The following is a 27,404-nucleotide window of genomic DNA, read 5'->3' on the forward strand; positions in this document are numbered from 1 at the left end:
ATAGAGATGCTCTGTGGAAGGCATTAAGAATATATGGTGTGGGAGGCAAGTTGTTAGAAGCAGTGAAAAGTTTTCATCGAGGATGTAAGGCATGTGTACGTGTAGGAAGAGAGGAAAGTGATTGGTTCTCAGTGAATGTAGGTTTGCGGCAGGGGTGTGTGATGTCTCCATGGTTGTTTAATTTGTTGATGGACGGGGTTGTTAGGGAGGTGAATGCAAGAGTTTTGGAAAGAGGGGCAAATATGAAGTATGTTGTGGATGAGAGAGCTTGGGAAGTGAGTCAGTTGTTGTTTGCTGATGATACAGCGCTGGTGGCTGATTCATGTGAGAAACTGCAGAAGCTGGTGACTGAGTTTGGTAAAGTGTGTGAAAGAAGAAAGTTAAGAGTAAATGTGAATAAGAGCAAGGTTATTAGGTACAGTAGGGTTGAGGGTCAAGTCAATTGGGAGGTAAGTTTGAATGGAGAAAAACTGGAGGAAGTAAAGTGTTTTAGATATCTGGGAGTGGATCTGGCAGCGGATGGAACCATGGAAGCGGAAGTGAATCATAGGGTGGGGGAGTGGGCGAAAATCCTGGGAGCCTTGAAGAATGTGTGGAAGTCGAGAACATTATCTCGGAAAGCAAAAATGGGTATGTTTGAAGGAATAGTGGTTCCAACAATGTTGTATGGTTGCGAGGCGTGGGCTATGGATAGAGTTGTGCGCAGGAGGGTGGATGTGCTGGAAATGAGATGTTTGAGGACAATATGTGGTGTGAGGTGGTTTGATCGAGTAAGTAATGTAAGGGTAAGAGAGATGTGTGGAAATAAAAAGAGCGTGGTTGAGAGAGCAGAAGAGGGTGTTTTGAAATGGTTTGGGCACATGGAGAGAATGAGTGAGGAAAGATTGACCAAGAGGATATATGTGTCGGAGGTGGAGGGAACGAGGAGAAGTGGGAGACCAAAGTGGAGGTGGAAAGATGGAGTGAAAAAGATTTTAAGTGATCGGGGCCTGAACATGCAGGAGGGTGAAAGGTGGGCAAGGAATAGAGTGAAGTGGATCGATGTGGTATACCGGGGTCGAAGTGCTGTCAATGGATTGAATCAGGGCATGTGAAGCGTCTGGGGTAAACCATGGAAAGTTGTGTGGGGCCTGGATGTGGAAAGGGAGCTGTGGTTTCGGGCATTATTGCATGACAGCTAGAGACTGAGTGTGAACGAATGGGGCCTTTGTTGTCTTTTCCTAGTGCTACCTCGCACACATGAGGGGGGAGGGGGATGGTATTCCATGTGTGGCGAGGTGGCGATGGGAATGAATAAAGGCAGACAGTGTGAATTGTGTGCATGGCTATATATGTATGTGTCTGTGTGTGTATATATATGTGTACATTGAGATGTATAGGTATGTATATTTGCATGTGTGGATGTGTATGTATATACATTGTGTATGGGGGTGGGTTGGGCCATTTCTTTCGTCTGTTTCCTTGCGCTACCTCGCAAACGCGGGAGACAGCGACAAAGCAAAATAGAAAATAAAAAAAAATATATATTTATTTATTTATTTATTTATTTATTTTGCTTTGTCGCTGTCTCCCGCATTTGCGAGGTAGCACAAGGAAACAGATGAAAGAAATTGCCCAACCCACCCCCATACACATGTATATACACGTCCCCACACGCAAATATACATACCCATACATCTCAATCTACACATATATATACACACACAGACATATACATATATACACATGCACACAATTCACACTGTCTGCCTTTATTCATTCCCATCGCCTCCTCGCCACACATGGAATAACATCCCCCTCCCCCCTCTTGTGTGCGAGGTAGCGCTAGGAAAAGACAACAAAGGCCCCATTCGTTCACACTCAGTCTCTAGCTGTCATGCAATAATGCCCAAAACCACAGCTCCCTTTCCACATCCAGGCCCCACACAACTTTCCATGGTTTACCCCAGACGCTTCACATGCCCTGATTCAATCCATTGACAGCACTTCGACCCCGGTATACCACATCGATCCACTTCACTCTATTCCTTGCCCACCTTTCACCCTCCTGCATGTTCAGGCCCCGATCACTTAAAATCTTTTTCACTCCATCTTTCCACCTCCACTTTGGTCTCCCACTTCTCCTCGTTCCCTCCACCTCCGACACATATATCCTCTTGGTCAATCTTTCCTCACTCATTCTCTCCATGTGCCCAAACCATTTCAAAACACCCTCTTCTGCTCTCTCAACCATGCTCTTCTTATTTCCACACATCTCTCTTACCCTTACATTACTTACTCGATCAAACCACCTAACACCACATATTGTCCTCAAACATCTCATTTCCAGCACATCCACCCTCCTGCGCACTACTCTATCCATAGCCCACGCCTCGCAACCATACAACATTGTTGGAACCACTATTCCTTCAAACATACCCATTTTTGCTTTCCGAGATAATGTTCTCGTCTTCCACACATTCTTCAAGGCTCCCAGGATTTTCGCCCCTTCCCCCACCCTATGATTCACTTCCACTTCCATGGTTCCATCCACTGCCAGATCCACTCCCAGATATCTAAAACACTTTACTTCCTTCAGTTTTTCTCCATTCAAACTTACCTCCCAATTGACTTGACCCTCCACCCTACTGTACCTAATAACCTTGCTCTTATTCACATTTACTCTTAACTTTCTTCTTTCACACATTTTACCAAACTCAGTCACCAGCTTCTGCAGTTTCTCACATGAATCAGCCACCAGCGCTGTATCATCAGCGAACAACAACTGACTCACTTCCCAAGCTCTCTCATCCCCAACAGACTGTATGCTTGCCCCTCTTTCCAAAACTCTTGCATTCACCTCCCTAACAACCCCGTCCATAAACAAATTAAACAACCATGGAGACATCACACACCCCTGCCGCAAACCTACATTCACTGAGAACCAATCACTTTCCTCTCTTCCTACACGTACACATGCCTTACATCCTCGATAAAAACTTTTCACTGCTTCTAACAACTTGCCTCCACACCATATAGTCTTAGTACCTTCCACAGAACGTCTCTATCAACTCTATCATATGCCTTATCGAGATCCATAAATGCTACATACAAATCCATTTGCTTTTCTAAGTATTTCTCACATACATTCTTCAAAGCAAACACCTGATCCACACATCCTCTACCACTTCTGAAACCACACTACTCTTCCCCAATCTGATGCTCTGTACATGCCTTCACCCTCTCAATCCATACCCTCCCATATAATTTACCAGGAATACTCAACAAACTTATACCTCTGTAATTTGAGCACTCACTCTTATCCCCCTTGCCTTTATACAATGGCACTATGCACACATTCCGTCAATCCTCAGGCACCTCACCATGAATCATACATACATTAAATAACCTTACCAACCAGTCAACAATACAGTCACCCCCTTTTTTGATAAATTCCACTGCAATACCATCCAAACCTGCTGCCTTGCCGGCTTTCATCTTCCGCAAAGCTTTTACTACCTCTTCTCTGTTTACCAAATCATTTTCCCTAACCCTCTCATATATATGCAAAAGTAAACATGTAGCAAGAGTACATAAAATGCAGGTAAAATCACATGGAAACAAAATACAAAGTGTCAAGTGCTTTCATATTAACTATATTTCTATATCTCTGATGCTTGTTCCAACTGGAACCCTCTTAAGGGGTGACCATGACAACAGACTCTCCGTAACTAATGAACTTCAGTGCCACTTTTTAGCCTTTAGTGCCTTACCCTTAACAGGCCACTGATAGAGGGCAGCTCTAGCACAGTGTTTGCAGAGGCTCCTAGAGACTACTACAACCTAATGCTCCTACTTACTATTTCTACCTAATTCTCCTACTTAAATGGTCGTACCTCCTACTACTGTCTACTGCTCTTACCATTTTTCCAAAAGGCAGAGCTAGCTCATCGTGGGAAAATCTAGAGTTACAGAGAATGAGTTATGTGAGTTAAGTGTAGTTAAGTGTTATGAAAGACAAGGAGAGATTGTATGTTTGTGGACAGAATGCCAGTAATCCACATGTGGGTAAGTCAGAAAGAAAAGACAGGTACCTGGATCAAAGGAGTGCTACTAAAAAACCACTGAAGTGCTGGCTCACAAGGCAGCCATTACTAACCATCCTGATACCCAGGCAGTTAGTACTGTTGGTGTACCTCCCTAGTTGTTGCCTGCTTACCAGCTACTACCTACATTGTCAGTTACATTATATGAAAGGACTTGTTACTGTATTTTCTGTTTCCTTATGGTTTTACCTGCTCACACACACACACACACACACACACACACACACACACACACACACACACACACACACACACACACACACACACACACTCTCTCTCTCTCTCTCTCTCTCTCTCTCTCTCTCTCTCTCTCTCTCTCTCTCTCTCTCTCTCATGTCATTGTGTTGAATAAGATGTTAAAATTGATGCGTAGTACCACAGACGAAAAACAATAATTGTCAGAAAATTTCAAATCCAAAACTTATAATGATACAGAAGACAGACCATGGAAAGGATTACTGTATTGCTCATGATCTTGTATTGTCTTGTCTTGAATTTATATTGGCACCATTATCCTGTGTGAGTTAAGCTGCAAGACTTTATTTTTTAGAAATTTGAATTTTCCCTGAGAGTCATGGTATTGTCTCAAATATTTGTTAACATTTGGTAGTGTTGTTGCTCAAGATCCCTCTTGATTTGAAGCTTTGATGGTTCTTGTAGTGATGAGTATATGTTCCCAGTTCATAGGTGCATATTTTTAGGATTGGAATGATCTTGTAAGAAAAGGACAGGATATTCAGTACTAATTAGATGATGGTACTTGGTATTTATATGCATGCAGCACAGGCATATGCCAATTTTACTATTGTAGGAATGTTACAGTGCACCACTAAATGTTAGCATGTTGTAATATTAATATTGGCTTTATTTTAATTCATGAAGTAACTTTATATGAATTTAGTAGACATTAGTAGAATTCTTGTTAATGACCAAGTTTTGTATGGTTTCTAAGAGTGTCTTGAAATTTCAATTGAATTATTTTTCGACAAAAAATCTTAATCCTTTTTGAAATACTATATCAGTTTATTTGAGATGAGCAAATGCTTGTGTTTGCTATTGGGACTTAGTATTTTTTTGTGATTACATGCATATATAGAGAGGGAGTTTCACTCTTAAGGAGATCCATTTCTTCATCCCTGTCTTATACAGCCTGTTTGAATATCTTTGTGTTCTTTACTTCACTGCTTCTGCTTCATTTCTTAATCCCTCTCTTCTGTAATACATAGTGCATGAACTCTATGTTCTTTGCATCATTGCATCACCAGAAAGCTGAAAGCATTTCCCACTTATTTTGTAACATGTTAATTATCTTGTTGTGCCTGTATATTTGTTGCTTACCTCCCATCACAAAGAAATGATCCATGTTAACACATTGAGGAACCGAAAAGTTGCAGTAATTTATTCCAGTTGTGTGGTTAACTGCTTTCCATGGTTTACCCTGGATGTTTCACATGCCCTGGTTCCGTCCATTGGTTCCAGCTGATGGTCTTTTGTAGGGATTTGATGTCACCATGGCTGTTTAGAATTTTTTATGGGTGGGGTGATTAAGGGAGGTAAATGCAAGAATCATGGAGAGAGGAGTAAGTATGCAGTCTGTGGGGGTGACAAGGCTTGGGAAATGAGTCAGTTGTTTGTTTATAACACAGCACTGGTTGCAAATTTGAGAAAGGAACTGCAGAAGTTTGTGACAGAGTTTGGATGCATGTATGAAAGAAGAAAGTTGAGAGTGAATATTAATAGAAGCTAGTTTATTAGGCTTAGCAGAGCTGATGGACAGGTTACTTGGGATTTGAGTTTGATAGGAGAAAATTTGGAGGAAGTGAAATGTTTGATATACTTGAGAGTGGACATGGCAGCAAATGGAACCATTGAAGTGGAAGTGAATCATAGGTGTGTAAAGGGGGTGAACATTCTGGGAGCAATGAGGAATGTGTGGAGAGAGAAGTTTTGTCTTGAGAGGGCAAAAATGGGTATATTTAAAGGTCGCTGTCTCTCACTAACACGGGAGACAGCAACAAAGTATAATAAGAAATCCTCTCCCCATTTTTACTTTCCAAAAGAAGGAACAGAGAAGGGGCCAAGTGAAGATTTTCCCTTTAGGCTCACTCCTCTTCTTAATGCTACCTCGCTAACACGGGATATGGCCAATACGTATGAATATATCTTTCTTTCTTTCTTTCTTTCATACTTTGGCCCCCTTCTCTGTTCCTTCTTTTGGAACGTAAAAATGGGAAGGAAGGATTTCTTTTGGAAAATTAGAAGAAAAAAAAACTAGAGGAGAGGATTTCCAGCCACCCGCTCCCTCCCCTTTTAGTCGCCTTCTATGACACGCAGGGAATATCTATACAAATATATATGAAGGAGATGGAGTGAGTGTTTTGAAGGTTTGTTGAATGTTTTGGATGATAGAGTGGCAGATGTAGAGTGTTTTGGTTGAGGTGGTGTGCGAAATGAGAGTGTCAGGGAGAATGGTTTGGTAAACAGAGAAGAGTTAGTGAAAGCTTTGCGGAAGATGAAAGCTAGCAAGGCGGCGGGTTTGGATGGTATTGCAGTGGAATCTGTTAAAAAAGGGGATCACTGTATTGTTGACTGGTTGGTAAGGATGTCCAATGTATGTATGGTTCATGGTGATGTGCTTGAGGATTGGCAGAATGCTTGCATAGTGCCATTGCACAGAGGCAAAGGGGATAAAGGTGAATGTTCAAATTACAGAGGTATAAGTTTGTTGAGTATTTCTGGGAAATTATATGGGAAGGTATTGATTGAGAGGGTAAAGGCATGTACGGAGCATCAGATTGGGGAAGAGCAGTGTGGTTTCAGAAGTGGTAGAGGTGTGTGGATCAGGTGTTTGCTTTGAAGAATGTATGTGAGAAATACTTAGAAAAACAAATGGATTTTTATATAGCATTTATTGATCTGGAGAAGGCTTATGACAGAGTTGATAAGAGATGCTTTGTGGAAGGTATTAAGAGTGTATGGTGTGGGAGGTAAGTTACTATAAGCAGTGAAAAGAATTTACCAAGGATATAAGGCATATGTACTGATAGGAAGAGAAGAAAGTGATTGGTTCCCAGTGAACGTCAGTTTGCAACAGGGGTGTGTGATGTCTCCATGGCTGTTTAATTTGTTTATGGATGGGGTTGTTAGGGAGGTGAATGCATGAGTTTTAGAGAGAGGGGCAAGTATGCAGTCTGTTGTGGATGAGAGGGCTTAGGAAGTGAGTCAATTGTTGTTCACTGATGGTACAGCTCTGGTGGCTGATTCGGGTGAGAAACTGCAGAAGTTGGTGACTGAGTTTGGTGAAGTGTGTGAAAGAAGAAAGCTGAGAGCAAAAATGTGAATAAGAGCAAGTTTACTAGGTTCAGTAGGGTTGAGGGACATGTTAACTGGGGGGTAAGTTTGAATGGAGAAAAACTGGCAGAAGTGAAGTGTTTTAGATATCTGGGAGTGGATTTAGCAGCGGAGGGAACCATGGAAGTGGAAGTGAGTCACAGGGTGGGGGTAAAGGTTCTGCGAGCGTTGAAGAGTGTGTAGAAGGTGAGTACGTTATCTCGTAGAACAAAAATGGGTATGTTTGAGGGAATAGTGGTTCCAACAATGTTATGTGGGTGTAAGGCATAGGCTATAGATAGGGTTGTGCAAAGGAGGGTGGATGTGTTGGAAATGAAATGTGTGAGGACAGTATGTGGTGTGAGGTGGCTTGATCGAGTAAATAATGAAAGGGTAGGAGAGATGTGTGGTCATGAAAAGAGTGTGGTTGAGAGAGCAGAAGAGGATGCATTGAAATGGTTTGGTCACATGGAGAGAATGAGTGAGGAAAGATTGACAAAGAGGATATATGTGTCAGAAGTGGAGGGAATGAGGAGATGTGGGAGACCAAATTGGAGGTGGAAGGATGGAGTGAAAAAGATTTTGAGCGATCGGGGCCTGAACATACAGGAGGGTTATAGGCGTGCAAGGAATCACATGGATATAGCCACACTCTTCTTGATTTTATGATCTCTCATGTTTCCTTGTGTAGAATATATTGTAATTGAAGGATACATATACTTTTTTGTTGTTTAGGGAAAACTTAATACTAAGAGTTACCAAGTTGTATGGTATCTTTATACTTTTATTTAGCTTTGTAAATCTGTTCTATCTTTTTTCTAAGGTACAGATATGAAAATCAGAGCTGTATCTTTTTGATATCCCAAGATTCTATTTTGATGATAGGTGGCTACCCAGATAATGCAGTTCCTCATCGACAACTTTGGTGTGAGCAACCTGTTTGGACGGGCCAATTATGAATATTATGCTCGAATCACTGGTCGGATTCTGAAAGTAGAGGAGGACTGGATATTTGCATTTAGATATCCGCCAGACAGCTTAGTAGCACGTAAGTAGTGTCACTTTACTGTATCTAAGTGCAGCTTATTGTATATAGTTTCTGTTTCTTCCAAATAGGAGTGAGCCACCGAGCAAAGGAAACAACAAAAACTTTGCTTTCTGTTGCAGTAATAGCCCAAATCTAAATACATACCCACTATTTGTCTTAAAGAATAAGATCACCTTGTGTGAACCACTGTTTGCTACCATATCCTCTCAAGGAATAAAGTTTTAATCACAAAGTCAAATCTAAAGAAGAAATTCATTTCCTGCTATGCACTTACCGCAGGAACATCCTCTATCTTTTGCCTTTGTTTGGTACCTCCCTTTTTTCCCCCATCTAAACATTTTGTCAACTTTTTCTTCAACAATAAATATTTTTTGCACTGCTCATACCCTCATATAAGAAATCAGCAAGGGCTGCCCTTGACCTTGTATGAGGATTTAGTGGTTCTTGTTCTTACTTAATTTCCCACTTATCCATAAATGTCATGATCATCCCACCATAACTGGAAAATATTTCACATGCCTCAGTCACCTATAGAGCATCAAAAGAACGTTCACATATATTTTCTTAGTATGTTAACACTCATATTTGCCCATAGTCATGCAGTACATATGATACATCCCATTTAAAGTAGAATAGGAAGAGAAACAGTAGAAGGCAAATCACATGGGTCTCTGAGCAAGGAAGGAGAGAAACCAATATCTTCTCCTTTCCTATGCAGCACTGATGTGCAATAACCTTACTAGCTATTCACAAAGATTATTATTTTAAACTTGTTCACAGTTTCCTGTGTCAGCAAGCTTATGCAAGGAACAGACAAAGAAAAGGCCTCATTTGCTCACTGTCTGTGTCCAGCTGTCATTTTTATTGCATGGAAACTGCAGCCCGTTATCCACAACCAGACTCCACAGACTTTTCTATGGTTTTCCCCGGGTGTTTCAAATGCCTTGATTCAGTGAGACTGACTCAGCAGTATTCCAACATGATTTTACACAAATTGTACACCTATTTCTGTTGTAGTGGAAGATAGTGGTATTATGGAAAATAGCATACAAGAATATATTTAGGTTTTTATTGAACAATGAAAATGATATAACCTTGGCAAGATTAAATAAAGATACTGCAAGTTTTATTAAGATTGTACCTCTACACTGGCCGTTGGAGAATCCAATGTAATCATATAAACTTTGTAACTGTGAACTAATTTACAGTGCATGACAATAATTTCATGCTAAAGCTACAGATGACCATGAAGGATTCACATGCCTGACATCTTGTGATTTTTATGTAAGCTTAAATGCTCTTTCCCAAAATGAAACTCTAAATAATGATTATTTAGGTTGTTGAAGAATAAGGAAACAGTGATCATATTATTACAACTTGCATATCCTTTGACATGAAAATCATTTGTCCATCTGTTTCACGTAAATAACGAAGTCCTGTTGGAGTGAAACTAAATGATGATGATTTAGGTAGTTGAAGAGTAAAGAAACAGTGATCATATTATTACAACTTGCATATCTTTTGACGTGAATATTATTTGTCCATCTGTTTCATGTAAATAACGAAGTCCTGTTGGAGTGAACGTGTAAATAAAACATAATTACTACTTGTATAAGTGTATTGTGAAAACACGCATGGAAAGAAACCCTACAGTGCATGTTGTATTGAAATGGATATAGGTACTTAATCATGACTGGAGGGAACTACAGTTATCATACTCCAGTCGCCTGCCCATATCAACGTGGTTTATTTAAAACCACATTGCACCAGTATAGGGGCATGTATACTACCTTTGTTTTATGTTTGTACTGGAAATGAAATGTTTGAGGACAAAATGTAGTGTGAGGTGATTTGATTGTGTAAGGAATAAAAGGATAAAAGAGTGGTGTGGATGAAGAGGATGACTGAGGAAAGGGGAATCCATGGAAAGGTCTGTTGAGCTTGGATATGGATAGGGGGCTGTTTTTTTCAGTGCGTTGCATATGACAGCTAGAGATTGGATGTTAACAAATGTGGCCTTGCTTTGTCTGATTCAGGAGCTACCTCACTAATGCTGGTGACAGTGAACAAGTATGGAGGAAGAAAGAATTCACTTACCCTAGCCTATTTGTTTGGGTACTAAGCTCGCACACAAATGGTAGCAGATTGAATCTTGTTGTCCGAAGGGCATTAAGTGTTCTATAAAAGTGCACGCATGTTGCCCCTGTATTCATGTTCATATACCTCCATACATGGTTAATGTGAGCCTGATGGAAATTAACTCATAGACACCCCAATGCTCATGCACATGAGATGAAGGGTATTCAATTACTAGTATTCAAATATTTATTTCCCTATTATGGTCCCCTAGCCTAGAAGTTAGCATTCCCAGCTCCCACACAAATAGTGGCAGTTCAGATCCTGCTGTTGGGATGTTCTGTGAAAGTATATGCTTATTGTACTATATTTGTATGTATAAGAAAAAATTTGATGAGGGGAGTGTTTTAAAAGCAGGTGAGTCAGTGCATCAGCAGTTTTGCTGCAATGTGCTGGAAAAATTAACCAACATGGTCTTTTTTTTGCGTGTATGTGTGTCTGTTTGTATGTATGCGCATGTGTCTGTGTGTATGTGCATGTGTCTGTGTGTATGTACATGTGTCTATGTGTGTGTGTGTGTGGCGGGGGGGATTATGAAAAATCTCTTGTGGGTAAATGGGAACCTTCAGGGAAGCTCTTTAGGACATCTCTGACATAAACTCTTGTGGAATACACTGTCATTGTCAAAGATTATTTGAAGTCAATTACTCATGTATCATGTTACTGCTGTGTAGGAATTTTTGTTGAAACTGGCATCACTGATCTGGGTCCAGGAACAGCTGCATTTATCACAGTGAGTTGGCTTTTCCACATATAGTCATAACTTTGTTGTCCTTATTTTGTCCAACTTGCCTGATCACTTTAGTCATTGGCATCCATTGGTTGAAGAGTGGGTATGATAGACATGGAAGACTAAAATTTCAATGTTAAGATTGAAATATACATACAAAGTGAGAAAGCACCACAAATATGTAAGACTTCCCTGTGGAAGATGTCAGCCTCTCACCAAAATATGTACGAAGTGTACCTGACCAGCCAGGTTGTGGAGGATATGTAACCAATCGGACCATGGTATCAAACAGCCAGAATGCTCAAAAGAATCAAAATGCATCATGGTGTCAGTCTGTGTTAGTAAATAAGTGTTCTAACCCAGCATAAGTTATATATATGCAGGGTAAATAATAGGTAGTCCTTTAGGAGCCTATTGATCCAGATTTATTGCATATCAATATCGAGGCCATCCTCTGATGAAATATGTGGCATATTCTCTAGAAGTTCCCAGGCAGTATGCTTTACTATCTTATCAAAAGTGAAGGATCTTTCTTTCCATGATTTAACATGGAAAGGAACAGTATTTCAATAAGAATAGTTTATTCTTGTGGGTTAGTAAGTTGGTTAAACAACACAGGATGTATTCATTGAAATCATTTACATACTTTTCTATATCTGTATGAACAAGTAAGGGGGTGTAGATAGTTTTTATATTGTTACATAAGTCAAATAGTGGTTCCAACAATGTTATATGGTTGCGAGGCGTGGGCTATAGATAGGGTTGTGCGGAGGAGGGTGGATGTGTTGGAAATGAGATGTTTGAGGACAATATGTGGTGTGAGGTGTTTTGATCGAGTAAGTAATGAAAGGGTAAGAGAGATATGTGGTAATAAAGAGAGTGTGGTTGAGAGAGCAGAAGAGGGTGTATTGAAATGGTTTGGTCACATGGAGAGAATGAGTGAGGAAAGATTGACAAAGAGGATATGTGTCAGAGGTGGAGGGAATGAGGAGAAGTGGGAGACCAAATTGGAGGTGGAAGGATGGAGTGAAAAAGATTCTGAGCGATCGGGGCCTGAACATGCAGGAAGGTGAAAGGCGTGCAAGGAATAGAGTGAATTGGAATGATGTGGTATACCGGGGTCGATGTGCTGTCAGTGGATTGAACTAGGGCATGTGAAGCATCTGGGGTAAACCATGGAAAGTTTCGTGGGGCCTGGAGGTGGAAAGGGAGCTGTGGTTTTGGTGCATTATACGTGGCAGCTAGAGACTGAGTGTGAACAAATGTGGCCTTTGTTGTCCTTTCCTAGCGCTACCTCGCACACATGAGGGGGGAGGGGGATGGTATTCCATGTGTGGTGAGGTGGCGATGGGAATAAATAAAGGCAGACAGTATGAATTATGTACATGTCTATATATGTATATGTCTGTGTGTGTATGTATATGTGTACATTGAGATGTATAGGTATGTATATTTGCGTGTGTGGACGTGTATGTATATACATGTGTATGTGGGTGGGTTGGGCCATTTCTTTCGTCTGTTTCCTTGCGCTACCTTGCACACGCGGGAGACAGCGACAAAGCAAAATGAATAAATAAAAGATAAATATATATATATATATATATATATATATATATATATATATATATATATATATATATATATATATATATATATATATATATATGGTTTACCCCAGATGAAAATCTGGGAGCCTTGAAGAATGTGTGGAAGTCGAGAACATTATCTCGGAAAGCAAAAATGGGTATGTTTGAAGGAATAGTGGTTCCAACAATGTTGTATGGTTGTGAGGCGTGGGCTATGGATAGAGTTGTGCGCAGGAGGATGGATGTGCTGGAAATGAGATGTTTGAGGACAGTGTGTGGTGTGAGGTGGTTTGATCGAGTAAGTAACGTAAGGGTAAGAGAGATGTGTGGAAATAAAAAGAGCGTGGTTGAGAGAGCAGAAGAGGGTGTTTTGAAATGGTTTGGGCACATGGAGAGAATGAGTGAGGAAAGATTGACCAAGAGGATATATGTGTCGGAGGTGGAGGGAACGAGGAGAAGTGGGAGACCAAATTGGAGGTGGAAAGATGGAGTGAAAAAGATTTTGTGTGATCGGGGCCTGAACATGCAGGAGGGTGAAAGGAGGGCAAAGAATAGAGTGAATTGGATCGATGTGGTATACCGGGGTTGACGTGCTGTCAATGGATTGAATCAGGGCATGTGAAGTGTCTGGGGTAAACCATGGAAAGCTGTGTAGGTATGTATATTTGCGTGTGTGGACGTATGTATATACATGTGTATGGGGGTGGGTTGGGCCATTTCTTTCGTCTGTTTCCTTGCGCTACCTCGCAAACGTGGGAGACAGCGACAAAGCAAAAAATATATATATATATATATATTTTTTTTTTTCATACTATTCGCTATTTCCCGCGATAGCGAGGTAGCGTTAAGAACAGAGGACTGGGCCTTTGAGGGAATATCCTCACCTGGCCCTCTTCTCTGTTCCTTCTTTTGGAAAATTAAAAAAAAAAAAAACGAAAGGGGAGGATTTCCAGCCCCCCGCTCCCTTCCCTTTTAGTCGCCTTCTACGACACGCAGGGAATACGTGGGAAGTATTCTTTCTCCCCTATCCCCAGGGAAATATATATATATATATATATATATATATATATATATATATATATATATATACCCTGGGGATAGGGGATTAAGAATACTTCCCACGTATTCCCTGCGTGTCGTAGAAGGCGACTAAAAGGGGTGGGAGCGGGGGGCTGGAAATCCTCCCCTCTCGTTTTTTTTTTTTTTTTTAATTTTCCAAAAGACGGAACAGAGAAGGGGGCCAGGTGAGGGTATTCCCTCAAAGGCCCAGTCCTCTGTTCTTAATGCTACCTCGCTAACGCGGGAAATGGCGAATAGTTTAAAAGAAAAAAAAAGATATATATATATATATATATATATATATATTCTGTACACAGTCTCTCCTGGTACTTCCTCACACAAGTCTCCTTCCCAAGCTCACTTACTCTCACCACTCTCTTCACCCCGACATTCTCTCTTCTTTTCTGAAAACCCCTACAAATCTTCACCTTCGGCTCCACAGGATAATGATCAGACATCCCTCCAGTTGCACCTCTCAGCACATTAACATCCAAAAGTCTCTCTTTCGTGCGTCTATCAATTAACACGTAATCCAGTAACGCTCTCTGGCCATCTCTCCTACTTATATATGTATACTTATGTATATCTGGCTTTTTGAACCTGGTATTCCCAATCACCAGTCCTTTTTCAGCACATAAATCTACAAGCTCTTCACCATTTCCATTTACAACACTGAACACTCCATGTATACCAATTATTCCCTCAACTGCCACATTACTCACCTTTGCATTCAAATCACCCATCACTATAACCCGGTCTTGTGCATCAAAACCACTAACACACTCATTCAGCTGCTCCCAAAACACTTGCCTCTCATGATCTTTCTTCTCATGCCCAGGTGCATATGCACCAATAATCACCCATCTCTCTCCATCACCTTTCAGTTTTACCCATATCAATCTAGAGTTTACTTTCTTACACTCTATCACCTACTCCCACAACTCCTGATTCAGGAGTAGTGCTACTCCTTCCCTTGCTCTTGTCCTCTCACTAACCCCTGACTTTACTCCCAAGACATTCCCAAACCACTCTTCCCCTTTACCCTTGAGCTTCGTTTCACTCAGAGCCAAAACTTCCAGGTTCCTTTTTTATCGTGGTTACATCCACACACATTTAGACACCCCAATCTGAGCCTTCGAGGAGGATGAGCACTCCTCGCATGACTCCTTCTTCTGTTTCCCCTTTTAGAAAGTTAGAATACAAGGAGGGAAGGGTTTCTGGCCCCCCGCTCCCGTCCCCTTTAGTCGCCTTCTACGACACGTGAGGAATGCATGGGAAGTATTCTTTCTCCCCTATCCCCAGGGGAGGTAGGGGAGTGGGGGAGGAATGGGATGTATTTAGGGAAGCAGTGATGGCTTGCGCAAAAGATGCTTGTGGCATGAGAAGCGTGGGAGGTGGGTTGATTAGAAAAGGTAGTGAGTGGTGGGATGAAGAAGTAAGATTATTAGTGAAAGAGAAGAGAGAGGCATTTGAACGATTTTTGCAGGGAAAGGGTGCAAATGAGTGGGAGAGGTATAAAAGAAAGAGGCAGGAGGTCAAGAGAAAGGTGCAAGAGGTGAAAAAGAGGGCAAATGAGTGTTGGGGTGAGAGAGTATCGTTAAATTTCAGGGAGAATAAAAAGATGTTTTGGAAGGAGGTAAATAAAGTGCGTAAGACAAGGGAGCAAATGGGAACTTCAGTGAAGGGGGCAAATGGGGAGGTGATAACAAGTAGTGGTGATGTTAGAAGGAGATGGAGTGAGTATTTTGAAGGTTTGTTGAATGTGTTTGATGATAGAGTGGCAGATATAGGGTGTTTTGGTCGAGGTGGTTTGCAAAGTGAGAGGGCTAGGGAAAATGATATGGTAAATAGAGAAGAGGTAGTAAAAGCTTTATGGAAGATGAAAGCCGGCAAGGCAGCAGGTTTGGATGGTATTGCAGTGGAATTTATTAAAAAAGGAGGTGACTGTATTATTGACTGGTTGGTAAGGTTATTTGATGTATGTATGACTCAAGGTGAGGTGCCTGAGGATTGGCGGAATGCGTGCATAGTGCCATTGTACAAAGGCAAAGGGGATAAGAGTGAGTGCTCAAATTACAGAGGTATAAGTTTGTTGAGTATTCCTGGTAAATTATATGGGGGGGTATTGATTGAGAGGGTGAAGGCATGTACAGAGCATCAGATTGGGGAAGAGCAGTGTGGTTTCAGAAGTGGTAGAGGATGTGTGGATCAGGTGTTTGCTTTGAAGAATGTATGTGAGAAATACTTAGAAAAGCAAATGGATTTGTATGTAGCATTTATGGATCTGGAGAAGGCATATGATAGAGTTGATAGAGATGCTCTGTGGAAGGTATTAAGAATATATGGTGTGGGAGGCAAGTTGTTAGAAGCAGTGAAAAGTTTTTATCGAGGATGTAAGGCATGTGTACGTGTAGGAAGAGAGGAAAGTGATTGGTTCTCAGTGAATGTAGGTTTGCGGCAGGGGTGTGTGATGTCTCCATGGTTGTTTAATTTGTTTATGGATGGGGTTGTTAGGGAGGTGAATGCGAGAGTTTTGGAAAGAGGGGCAAGTATGAAGTCTGTTGGGGATGAGAGAGCTTGGGAAGTGAGTCAGTTGTTGTTCGCTGATGATACAGCGCTGGTGGCTGATTCATGTGAGAAACTGCAGAAGCTGGTGACTGAGTTTGGTAAAGTGTGTGAAAGAAGAAAGTTAAGGGTAAATGTGAATAAGAGCAAGGTTATTAGGTACAGTAGGGTTGAGGGTCAAGTCAATTGGGAGGTAAGTTTGAATGGAGAAAAACTGGAGGAAGTAAAGTGTTTTAGATATCTGGGAGTGGATCTGGCAGCAGATGGAACCATGGAAGCGGAAGTGGATCATAGGGTGGGGGAGGGGGCGAAAATTCTGGGAGCCTTGAAGAATGTGTGGAAGTGGAGAACATTATCTCGGAAAGCAAAAATGGGTATGTTTGAAGGAAAAGTGGTTCCAACAAGAGAGCAGAAGAGGGTGTATTGAAATGGTTTGGTCACATGGAGAGAATGAGTGAGGAAAGATTGACAAAGAGGATATATGTGTCGGAGGTGGAGGGAACGAGGAGAAGTGGAAGACCAAATTGGAGGTGGAAAGATGGAGGGAAAAAGATTTTGAGCGATCGGGGCCTGAACATGCAGGAAGGTGAAAGGCGTGCAAGGAATAGAGTGAATTGGAACGATGTGGTATACCGGGGTTGACGTGCTGTCAGTGGATTGAATGAGGGCATGTGAAGCGTCTGGGGTAAACCATGGAAAGTTGTGTGGGGCCTGGATGTGGAAAGGGAGCTGTGGTTTCGGGCATTATTACATGACAGCTAGAGACTGAGTGTGAACAAATGTGGCCTTTGTTGTCTTTTCCTAGTGCTACCTCGCACACATGAGGGGGGAGGGGGATGTTATTCCATGTGTTGCGAGGTGGCGATGGAAATAAATAAAGGCAGACAGTATGAATTATGTACATGTGTATATATGTATATGTCTGTGTGTGTAGATATATGTGTACATTGAGATGTATAGGTATGTATATTTGAGTGTATGGACATGTATGTATATACATGTGAATGGGGGAGGGTTGGGCCATTTCTTTCGTCTGTTTCCTTGCGCTACCTCGCAGACGCGGGAGACAGTGACAAAGCAAAATAAAAAATGATAAAAATAAATATATATATGTACGTGTATGTGGGTGGGTTGGGCCATTCTTTTGTCTGTTTCCTTGCGCTAACACGGGAGGCAGCGACAAAGTATGATAAAAAGAATATAAGAGTCTAATAAATAAAATTTCCAGTCACTGATTGATTTTAAAAGGTTGTGGGTTGTAGAAACTGGGTAATACGATTATCAGTTTTCAGTATTTCTTTTAATTCATTAATGAACATTGTAGGTTTTAAAAGTGTGTCTCATTTTTACATTTTCCCTCAAGTAGAGTAGGGTTATTATATCATATTTATCAACTATTTAAATTTCAGATCCTCAGCTCACCATCAAGTTTTGAAAAATTGGCTGAAGGCCTTTCCTTGTTTGGTAATCACACATTGGGAACAGATGCTGCTTGCACAATCAGAAATATGAACTGTGCAAGTTTAAGAAGAGGGAAAACTTAGATAGGGTAGTAGAAAAAGATAAAGGTATTAGTTAGAAGTAATTTAAGGAAATTAAAGATAGCTAATGATAATGGTGTGAAACTTGATATGTGACTGTCAGGTGACACTGCATTGTTGATATTGCCAGAGAACTGTCATTGTGAAAAGAAAAGTGCTTTCCTTCTTCTGTGATGATGCATCCTTAAATGACTGAAGCCAGCCAATCTGTTACCTTTTAGAAACGTTTCACCATAGTGTTTTTTATTATGTTGACATTGAAGATTTAAATGTATTTTGTTTGTATCACTTCCCAAATACATCATGGGAACAGAAATTGTAATAGGGATCAGTTTATAATTACAATACCATAGGTTATGTCAGAATGGTTAGTGGCTGATAGAATTAATAAGTTTATTTAAGTAATCATTTTAAACATTTTCTTTGACCTCCCAAACCCTAGCACATCCTGCATTTTGAGCAGTTGGTGGTAGAACAAAAAAGTATCTGATAATTGTGGAATGTGTGAAAGTATGTTGGCTACAAAAAAATATTAGTTTGAATATGCCAGCATATAGATAGTGTGGTGGCCTCTTGGTGTTAATCATTTCTCTTCATGGTTCCTCTTCCATCAGGCCAGCTCTCACTTGAAGCAGAAAAAACTTGGCTTCAGTATGAATCGGAGCGCTGGGGCCTCAAGTTCAACCTTGAAGGTAGCCATACAGATGAATAAGCTAGTATATATTTTTATGCAGTTGCTGTTCATGTAGCACATTGTTGTTGTTTGATGTGATAGTCCTTCTTAATTTCATATCCTTAGTACTGATCCTCCCATCATGTGTGTGCTGCTATGAATCCCAATATAAATGCAGAAAATATACTTTTCTAATTTTCCAGCATTGACACACACATTCACCTGGAAGTTTTTTTGCTTCTAGCAGTGTGTGTTATGTAATTTTAAATCTCTTGAAGTGAGTTGCTGCTAATGTGCTATGGTGTCTATGAGCTATTGCTGGTGTTGAATGTATATTTTCATAGATACATATTCTTTATAAAGGGCTGCTTTTAAGGTCATGCTGTTGTACATGGCCTAAGCTTTTTAATTAGATGTTTCTTTTTAGCAGTTGAAACAGTCAGGCTTTGCATGTTAGACTGTATACAGCTTTACCAAATGAGATGGTAAAAGCCAACTTAGTGAATTTTAATTCATTATAAATGAATTACACTATGGCAGCCAATCATATTTATTCATAAACTACGTTCAGTTTCAGAAAATCCAAATTATATATCAAATAATTAAATATCATGGTTAATAATACTGTAGTGAGCACCATCTCCAATACTTTTCAGCTGTTTGTGGGAAAATAAATAAATTTTTAGAATTTTTGCTTTCTTTTTTGTTGTGGAAGATATTCACACCTAAAGTAAAGGGATTATTATAGAATGGTCAGCAATATGAACAGATTTTCTGAGATTCTAATTGTTTAGAAGGCATTGATGTACAATGAAATACACTATCTCTGGCTGTATATAGATCTGTCTTTAGGGTATTAGCATTACTTTGTGCAAGCATGGGAAAGGAAACTGTAGGTCCAATATCTGTGTGTGTATCAAAATGTCATTGGGCCAATCTTCAAAGTATTGGTATTCAGGATAGCTTCAGTCTGGTGTTAGAAAAAAAATTAATTAGCTATGTGGACAAAATCTTCCTACAATTTTCCAAGAAGTTCCTCGTCTTGCCATTTTCTTGGTTGAAGTTGGTATTGTGTATCCTCCCCTCCAGGTTTTACTTTTCCAAAAGAAGGAACAGAGAAGGGCCCAAGTGAGGATTTTCCCTTTAAGGTTCAGTCCTTTGTTCTTGATGCTACGTCGCTAACATGAGAAATGGTGGATTTGTTCGAAAATATATATTTATTATTCTTATTTATTATACTTGATCGCTGTTTCCCATGTCAGTGAGGTAGCACCAGGAAACAAACCATGAACAGCCCACCCATCCACATACACACACATATACATAAATGCCCATACATGCACATATATATACATATACATATCAACAAATACACAGATACATACACATTGATACACAGACATATACATAAGTATACATGTACATATTTATATATCCTTGCCTTCATCCATTCCTGGCATCACCCTGCACCACAGGAAACAGCATCGCCACAGACAAAAAAGGCCATATTCATTCACACTCAGTCTCTATCTGTCATGTGTAATGCACTAAAACCACAGCTCCCAATCCATATCCAGGCCCCACAGACCTTTCAATGGTTTACCCCAGATGTTTCACATGCCCTGATTCAGTCCATTGACAGCATGTCAAACCCGGTATGCTGCATCATTCCAATTCACTCTATTCCTTGCACACCTCTCACCCTCCTGTATGTTCAGGCCTTGATCGCTCAAAATCTCTTCACTCCATCCTTCCACCTCCAATTTGGTCTCCCATTGCTTGTTCCCTCCACCTCTGACACATATATCCTCTTCGTCAATCTTTTCTCTCCATGCTTCCAAACCATTTCAACACACCCTCTTTTGTAGTCTCAAACATGCTCTTTTTATTTCCCCACATTTCTCTAACCCTTTCGTTATTTACTCGATCAAACACCTCACACCACGTAGTGTCAAACATTTCATTTCCAACACATCCACCCACCTCTGTACAACCCTATCTGCATGGGCTATAGATTGCAAGTTTAGGTTGCTGAGGTGGGAGGCAGGAGTGAGCTTTTTATGTCTGCTTTGGGGTTGATGGTTGGTTATGAAGTAGTTTGAATGAGTGGGGTCTGGAGCTCTTGCAAAGAATTGGGGGCCATGCATGTTGAGGTGGGTTTTTTCAAGGTTTTCTGTGATTGTCTTTTATGGCCTAAGATAAAGTGCTTGAAGACTGCCTGAATGCATGTATATTGCCTTTATATAAAGAAAAGGGGGACAAAAGTGAATGCTTGTTTTTCAGAGGCTGTTGAATGATGATATGAGAGGATGGTGTCATGCCCAGAACATGTGATTAGGGAGGAGCAGTGTAATTTAAGGAGAATTAGAGGATGTGTGGACAAGGTATTTGCTTTGAAGAACTTTGGGAAAAGCTTTTGGAGAAAGAGGGTGAGTATTATGATATTAATAGATATGGAGGAATCATAAGATAAGATTGATAGAGAGGTTTTCTGTGGAGCATTATGAACATATGGGTTAGTTGGAAAGTTACTGAAGGCAATTAGGAGTTTCACTATGAGAATAAGGCATGACTATGAAGGGAGGAAGGTGAACAGTTCTTCATTTGGTTAGGTCTGAATCAAGGATGTTTAGTGCCACCCTCTGTTACTTAATCTGTTTATACATAGGGTGGTAAGGTAAGTAAATGCAAAATTCTTTGAAGGAAGGCTGGATCTATGGTATACTAGGGATCAAAGGGCTTAGGAGGTATGGCATCACTCAGATGGCAGACTCCACATGCTCTAGAAGCTGGTGACAGGTTTCAGGAGAGTGTGTGAAAGAATGTTGAGAGTAAATGTGAATGAAATCAGCAGGGGAATGAGATAAAATAGTTTTAAGTTAGAATGAGTAGGACCTGGAGGAAGTGAGGTCTTTTCAGCACCTTGGGGAGACTTGGCAGAAAATGGAACCAAAGTGCTTGAAGTGATTTACAGGATGGAAGAAGTTCATAAGTGCCTGAAAGAATGCATGGAAAGAAAGTTCATTGCAAAGTAAGGCAAAGATTGGTATGATTTGTTTAAAGATATAAAATATTCTTACATTGTTGTATGAATGTGAATGTTGGGCCTTGAATCCAGTAGAAAAGAAGAGGAAGGACTTATTGGAGATGAAATGATGAGGCTAAGGACAGTATATGGTGTGAGGTAGGTTGATCATATAAGAAATGGCTGTGTAAGAAAGAGGTGTGATTCGTTGAGTATACTTAATAGGGTGTATGGGAGAATGGTGATTGAGAAGGTGGTGGCATGCACAGAACAGGAGTAGTATAACTTCAAAAGAGGTAAAGGATGTGTAGAATTTCCATGAAAATTTCTTGTACAAAGAGAGTGAATTGTATGAGGCTTATGGATCTGGATAAAGTGTACAGTAGACTTGATAAGACGCCGTGTGGAAAAGGTAACAAATATGAAGTGTATTTGGAACTCTACTAAATGCACTGAAGAATTTTCACCAGAAAAGTAAAGCATGTGTACAAATAAGAAGGGAAGAGGGGTGTGAGTGGTTCCCAGACCCACTGAAGTTGGGTCTGAGTCAATATTTTTTTATATTTTTAGTGTGATATAGAAAAAAATACAAAGGATTTCAGACTGGGTCCTTTCAGGGCTGTTTATGATAGTGGAAGATATCAGAAATGCAGAGATTAGTTTGTTAAGAGTCGAAAGGCATATGGATGATTCAAAGAGAAAAACCTTCAAGCTGTTCATTTCACTGAGGAGGTACAATTAATATTCATTGCGGACTTGATATATTTATGAATCCTATTTTGAACCTATTTATAGTACAGAGGGTCCTTGCAAAACAAGTGTTACATTTCTGGCAGTCTTTTCTCATAGTGGAATGTAACTGTATGAGCAATTGGAACCTATGTTAAAAGAGGGGTTATGTTCCAGATCAAAAATTTTTCCAGTCTAATTCTCATTTGTGAACTATACCTAAAACAGCTTACCATCAATATACCACACTGTTATGATGTAAATTTCACTTCGATTCAGCTGTTGTAGCCATTTCACTAGTAAATCAGGCAATATTTAATGATTGTTACTGAGAACACTGGTGATGAGGAATTGAGTTAAGTGGTGGTGGAGTGGAATAGGGGTGGAGTGAATAGTTTGTGAAGACTTCTATGGTAAGTTTATCCATATCATTGTGTGATATTTATGTTTGTTGATGTTTCTAGCCATTATATTACTTATTTTTAAGTTTTGCAACTTACTTAGATCTCACCTTTATGGCCTATGAAGATTATGAAAACCTATTGTTCCTTACAAGATGACCTTCCATGAGTGTAACATGATATGAATCTAACGGAATTATGCTTTGATATTATTATAAAAAGCATATACTCATATACACATATATGTTTACATAAATGTCCATACATGCACATATACATATCAACATACATATACATACACATACACAGACATGTATATATATATATATATATATATATATATATATATATATATATTTTTTTTCATACGATTCGCCATTTCCCGCATTTGCGAGGTAGCGTTAAGAACAGAGGACTGGGCCTTAGAGGGAAAATCCTCACCTGGCCCTCTTCTCTGTTCCTTCTTTTGGAAAATTAAAAAAAAAAAACGAGAGGGGAGGATTTCCAGCCACCCGCTCCCTCCCCTTTTAGTCGCCTTCTACGACACGCAGGGAATACGTGGGAAGTATTCTTTCTCCCCTATCCCCAGGGATAATATATATATATATATATATATATATATATATATATATATATATATATATATATATATATATATATATATAAATATATATATATATATATATATATATATATATATATATATATATATATATATATATGTAAGGCATGTGTACGTGTAGGAAGAGAGGAAAGTGATTGGTTCTCAGTGAATGTAGGTTTGCGGCAGGGGTGTGTGATGTCTCCATGGTTGTTTAATTTGTTTATGGATGGGGTTGTAAGGGAGGTAAATGCAAGAGTCCTGGAAAGAGGGGCAAGTATGAAGTCTGTTGGGGATGAGAGAGCTTGGGAAGTGAGTCAGTTGTTGTTCGCTGATGATACAGCGCTGGTGGCTGATTCATGTGAGAAACTGCAGAAGCTGGTGACTGAGTTTGGTAAAGTGTGTGGAAGAAGAAAGTTGAGAGTAAATGTGAATAAGAGCAAGGTTATTAGGTACAGTAGGGGTGAGGGTCAAGTCAATTGGGAGGTGAGTTTGAATGGAGAAAAACTGGAGGAAGTGAAGTGTTTTAGATATCTGGGAGTGGATCTGTCAGCGGATGGAACCATGGAAGCGGAAGTGGATCATAGGGTGGGGGAGGGGGCGAAAATTTTGGGAGCCTTGAAAAATGTGTGGAAGTCGAGAACATTATCTCGGAAAGCAAAAATGGGTATGTTTGAGGGAATAGTGGTTCCAACAATGTTGTATGGTTGCGAGGCGTGGGCTATGGATAGAGATGTGCGCAGGAGGATGGATGTGCTGGAAATGAGATGTTTGAGGACAATGTGTGGTGTGAGGTGGTTTGATCGAGTAAGTAACGTAAGGGTAAGAGAGATGTGTGGAAATAAAAAGAGCGTGGTTGAGAGAGCAGAAGAGGGTGTTTTGAAATGGTTTGGGCACATGGAGAGAATGAGTGAGGAGAGATTGACCAAGAGGATATATGTGTCGGAGGTGGAGGGAACGAGGAGAAGAGGGAGACCAAATTGGAGGTGGAAAGATGGAGTGAAAAGGATTTTGTGTGATCGTGGCCTGAACATGCAGGAGGGTGAAAGGAGGGCAAGAAATAGAGTGAATTGGAGTCATGTGGTATACAGGGGTTGACGTGCTGTCAGTGGATTGAAGCAAGGCATGTGAAGTGTCTGGGGTAAACCATGGAAGGCTGTGTAGGTAGGTATATTTGCGTGTGTGGACGTGTGTATGTACATGTGTATGGGGGGGGGGGCCATTTCTTTCGTCTGTTTCCTTGCGCTACCTCGCAAACGTGGGAGACAGCGACAAAGTATAAAAAAAAAAAAAAAAAATATATATATATATATATATATATATATATATATATATATATATATATATACATATATATATATATATATATATATATATATATATATATATATATATATATATATATATATATATATATATATGGTTTCAGAAGTGGTAGAGGATGTGTGGATCAGGTGTTTACTTTGAAGAATGTATGTGAGAAATACTTAGAAAAGCAAATGGATTTGTATGTAGCATTTATGGATCTGGAGAAGGCATATGATAGAGTTGATAGAGATGCTCTGTGGAAGGTATTAAGAATATATGGTGTGGGAGGCAAGTTGTTAGAAGCAGTGAAAAGTTTTTATCGAGGATGTAAGGCATGTGTACGTGTAGGAAGAGAGGAAAGTGATTGGTTCTCAGTGAATGTAGGTTTGCGGCAGGGGTGTGTGATGTCTCCATGGTTGTTTAATTTGTTTATATATATATATATATATATATATATATATATATATATATATATATATATATATATATATATATATATATATATATATATCCATATTCATACTTGCTTGCCTTCATCCATTCCTGACGCTACCCCACCCCACAGGGAACAGCATCGCTACCTCCTGCTTCAGCGAGGTAGTGCTAGGAAAACAGATAAAAAAGGCCACATTCATTCACGCTCAGTCTCTAGTTGTCACGTGTAATGCACAGAAACTACAGCTCCCTATCCACATCCAGGCCCCACAGACCTTTCCATGGTTTACCCCAGATGCTTCACGTGCCCTGGTTCAGTCCATTGACAGCACGTCGACCCCATGTATACCACATTGTTCCAATTCACTCAATTCCTTGCACATCTCTCACCCTCCTGTATTTTCAGGCCCCGATTGCTCAAAATCTTTTTCACTCCATCTTCCACCTCCAATTTGGTTTCCCACTTCTTGTTCCCTCCACCTCTGATACATATATCCTCTTTGTCAATCTTTCCTCACTCATTCTCTCCATGTGACCAGACCATTTCAATATACCCTCTTCTGCTCTCTCAACCACACTCTCTTTATTACCATACTTCTCTTACCCTTTCATTACTTACTTGATCAAACCACCTCACACCACATATGTCTTCAAACATCTCATTTCCAACACATCCACCCTCCTCCGCACAACCCTATCTATAGCCCATGCCTCACAACCATATAACATTGTTGGAACGGCTATTCCCTCAAACATATCCATTTTTGCTCTCAGAGATAACGTTCTTGCCTTCCACACATTCTTCAACTCTCCCAAAACCTTCGCCTCCTACCCCACTGTGTGACTCGCTTCTGCTTCCATGGTTCCATCCGCTGCTAAATCCACTCCCAGATATCTAAAACACTCCACTTCCTTCAGTTTATCTCCATTCAAACTTACCTCCCAATTTACTTGTCCCTCAACCCTGCTGAACCAAATAACCTTGCTCTTATTCACATTTACTCTCAGCTTTCTTCTTTCATGCACTTTACCAAACTCAGTAAAACTTACTGGAGATGGTTATTTAGTTTATCAGTCATGATTTGTAATTTTTTGTAAGGATTATATTGAGTGCATTCAGGTGAATTTGATAGCTTTTCTTACACTTCACCTTTTCTTGTGTGGCCTAATACAATATTCTCATTGTACAGCATAAGATTTCCTTTAACATTTAATGACCTTTTGGATTTATTTTGAAATCTGTTTCAGCTATGGCCTACCAGGAGGAATCACAGTCCACACCAGCATTGATTCATATCCCAGAGAGCAGTAGTGGTTTGACATGTGGTGGAGGAGTAAGCAGTGAGTTAGGGGCAGTAGGTGGGGGAGGAGGGCCAGTTGCTGGTGTGCCAGAAAACAACTTAAGGGAGTCATGCACTCGTCTTTCCATCTCACTGGAAGAAAATGGCTTGTATAAGGTAGGCTTTATCAACTGTATTTCTCTTAGATACATAACAATAGCTTTTTAGTCTTTTTTATGCTTGCATGATTTTGGTTTTCAAATGATTTATTATTTGGTTGATATTAATGTAGAATTATACATTTATGAAAATGCTAAAGAGGGTACTGGTTTATTATCTTCCTGATTGAAATTATTCATCTGATGTCACTGCTAGCCCAAATATGCCTGAGAATAATACAATTTTTTTTTTTCATGAGTAGATATACAAGCCAGTAAAACAACCCCATTTGTAACCTTGCACTTACCCAGCGTGTAGTCTTTTTTCTTATAACAAGGAAGTAGTGGTGCACCATACAATAGCTTGCCTTAAACATGATAAGGAGTGAATAAGAAGAGAGAATTGTATAGACAGTGAATCATTAGGAACAAGAGAATGGGATGGAGATATGAAGAAATTATGAATGGTGAGGTTAGTAGCTTCTGGATGGAATGAATTCATAACATAACTGAATTGAACAGAATTGTAGGGATATGTTTGCAGCATATAGTTTTGATTTTGTTAATAAAGGAAGAAGCACTGTTGAATGAGGAAGAGCAAAATTTTATGAAGGGAAAAATTAGAGACAAAGAAAGACTGGAAGAGGAAATAGGAATATATAAAGGAGGAAGCCAGATGGGTAGTAAAAAACTGAAAAGTGTGTGGATGTCGAA

General features: G+C 40.0%; 1 protein-coding gene across 7 annotated transcripts in view; it reads left to right on the forward strand.

Annotated features, from left to right (window-relative positions):
- Positions 1-27,404, forward strand: part of LOC139766567 (uncharacterized) — a 143,603-nt gene that overhangs the window by 95,222 nt on the left and 20,977 nt on the right. For 4 of the 7 annotated variants that reach the window (XM_071695384.1, XM_071695381.1, XM_071695379.1 and 1 more), the window contains 3 exons: positions 8,301-8,463; positions 18,695-18,772; positions 26,501-26,709. In XM_071695384.1, coding sequence (XP_071551485.1) covers positions 8,301-8,463; positions 18,695-18,772; positions 26,501-26,709 — 450 coding nt within the window. The remainder of the gene's footprint in view (positions 1-8,300; positions 8,464-18,694; positions 18,773-26,500; positions 26,710-27,404) is intronic. The other 3 variants (XM_071695385.1, XM_071695386.1, XM_071695383.1) reach the window with 1 other exon arrangement.

This window comes from Panulirus ornatus, chromosome 58 (assembly GCF_036320965.1).
Source record: "Panulirus ornatus isolate Po-2019 chromosome 58, ASM3632096v1, whole genome shotgun sequence".
Taxonomy (NCBI): Eukaryota; Metazoa; Arthropoda; class Malacostraca; order Decapoda; family Palinuridae; genus Panulirus; species Panulirus ornatus.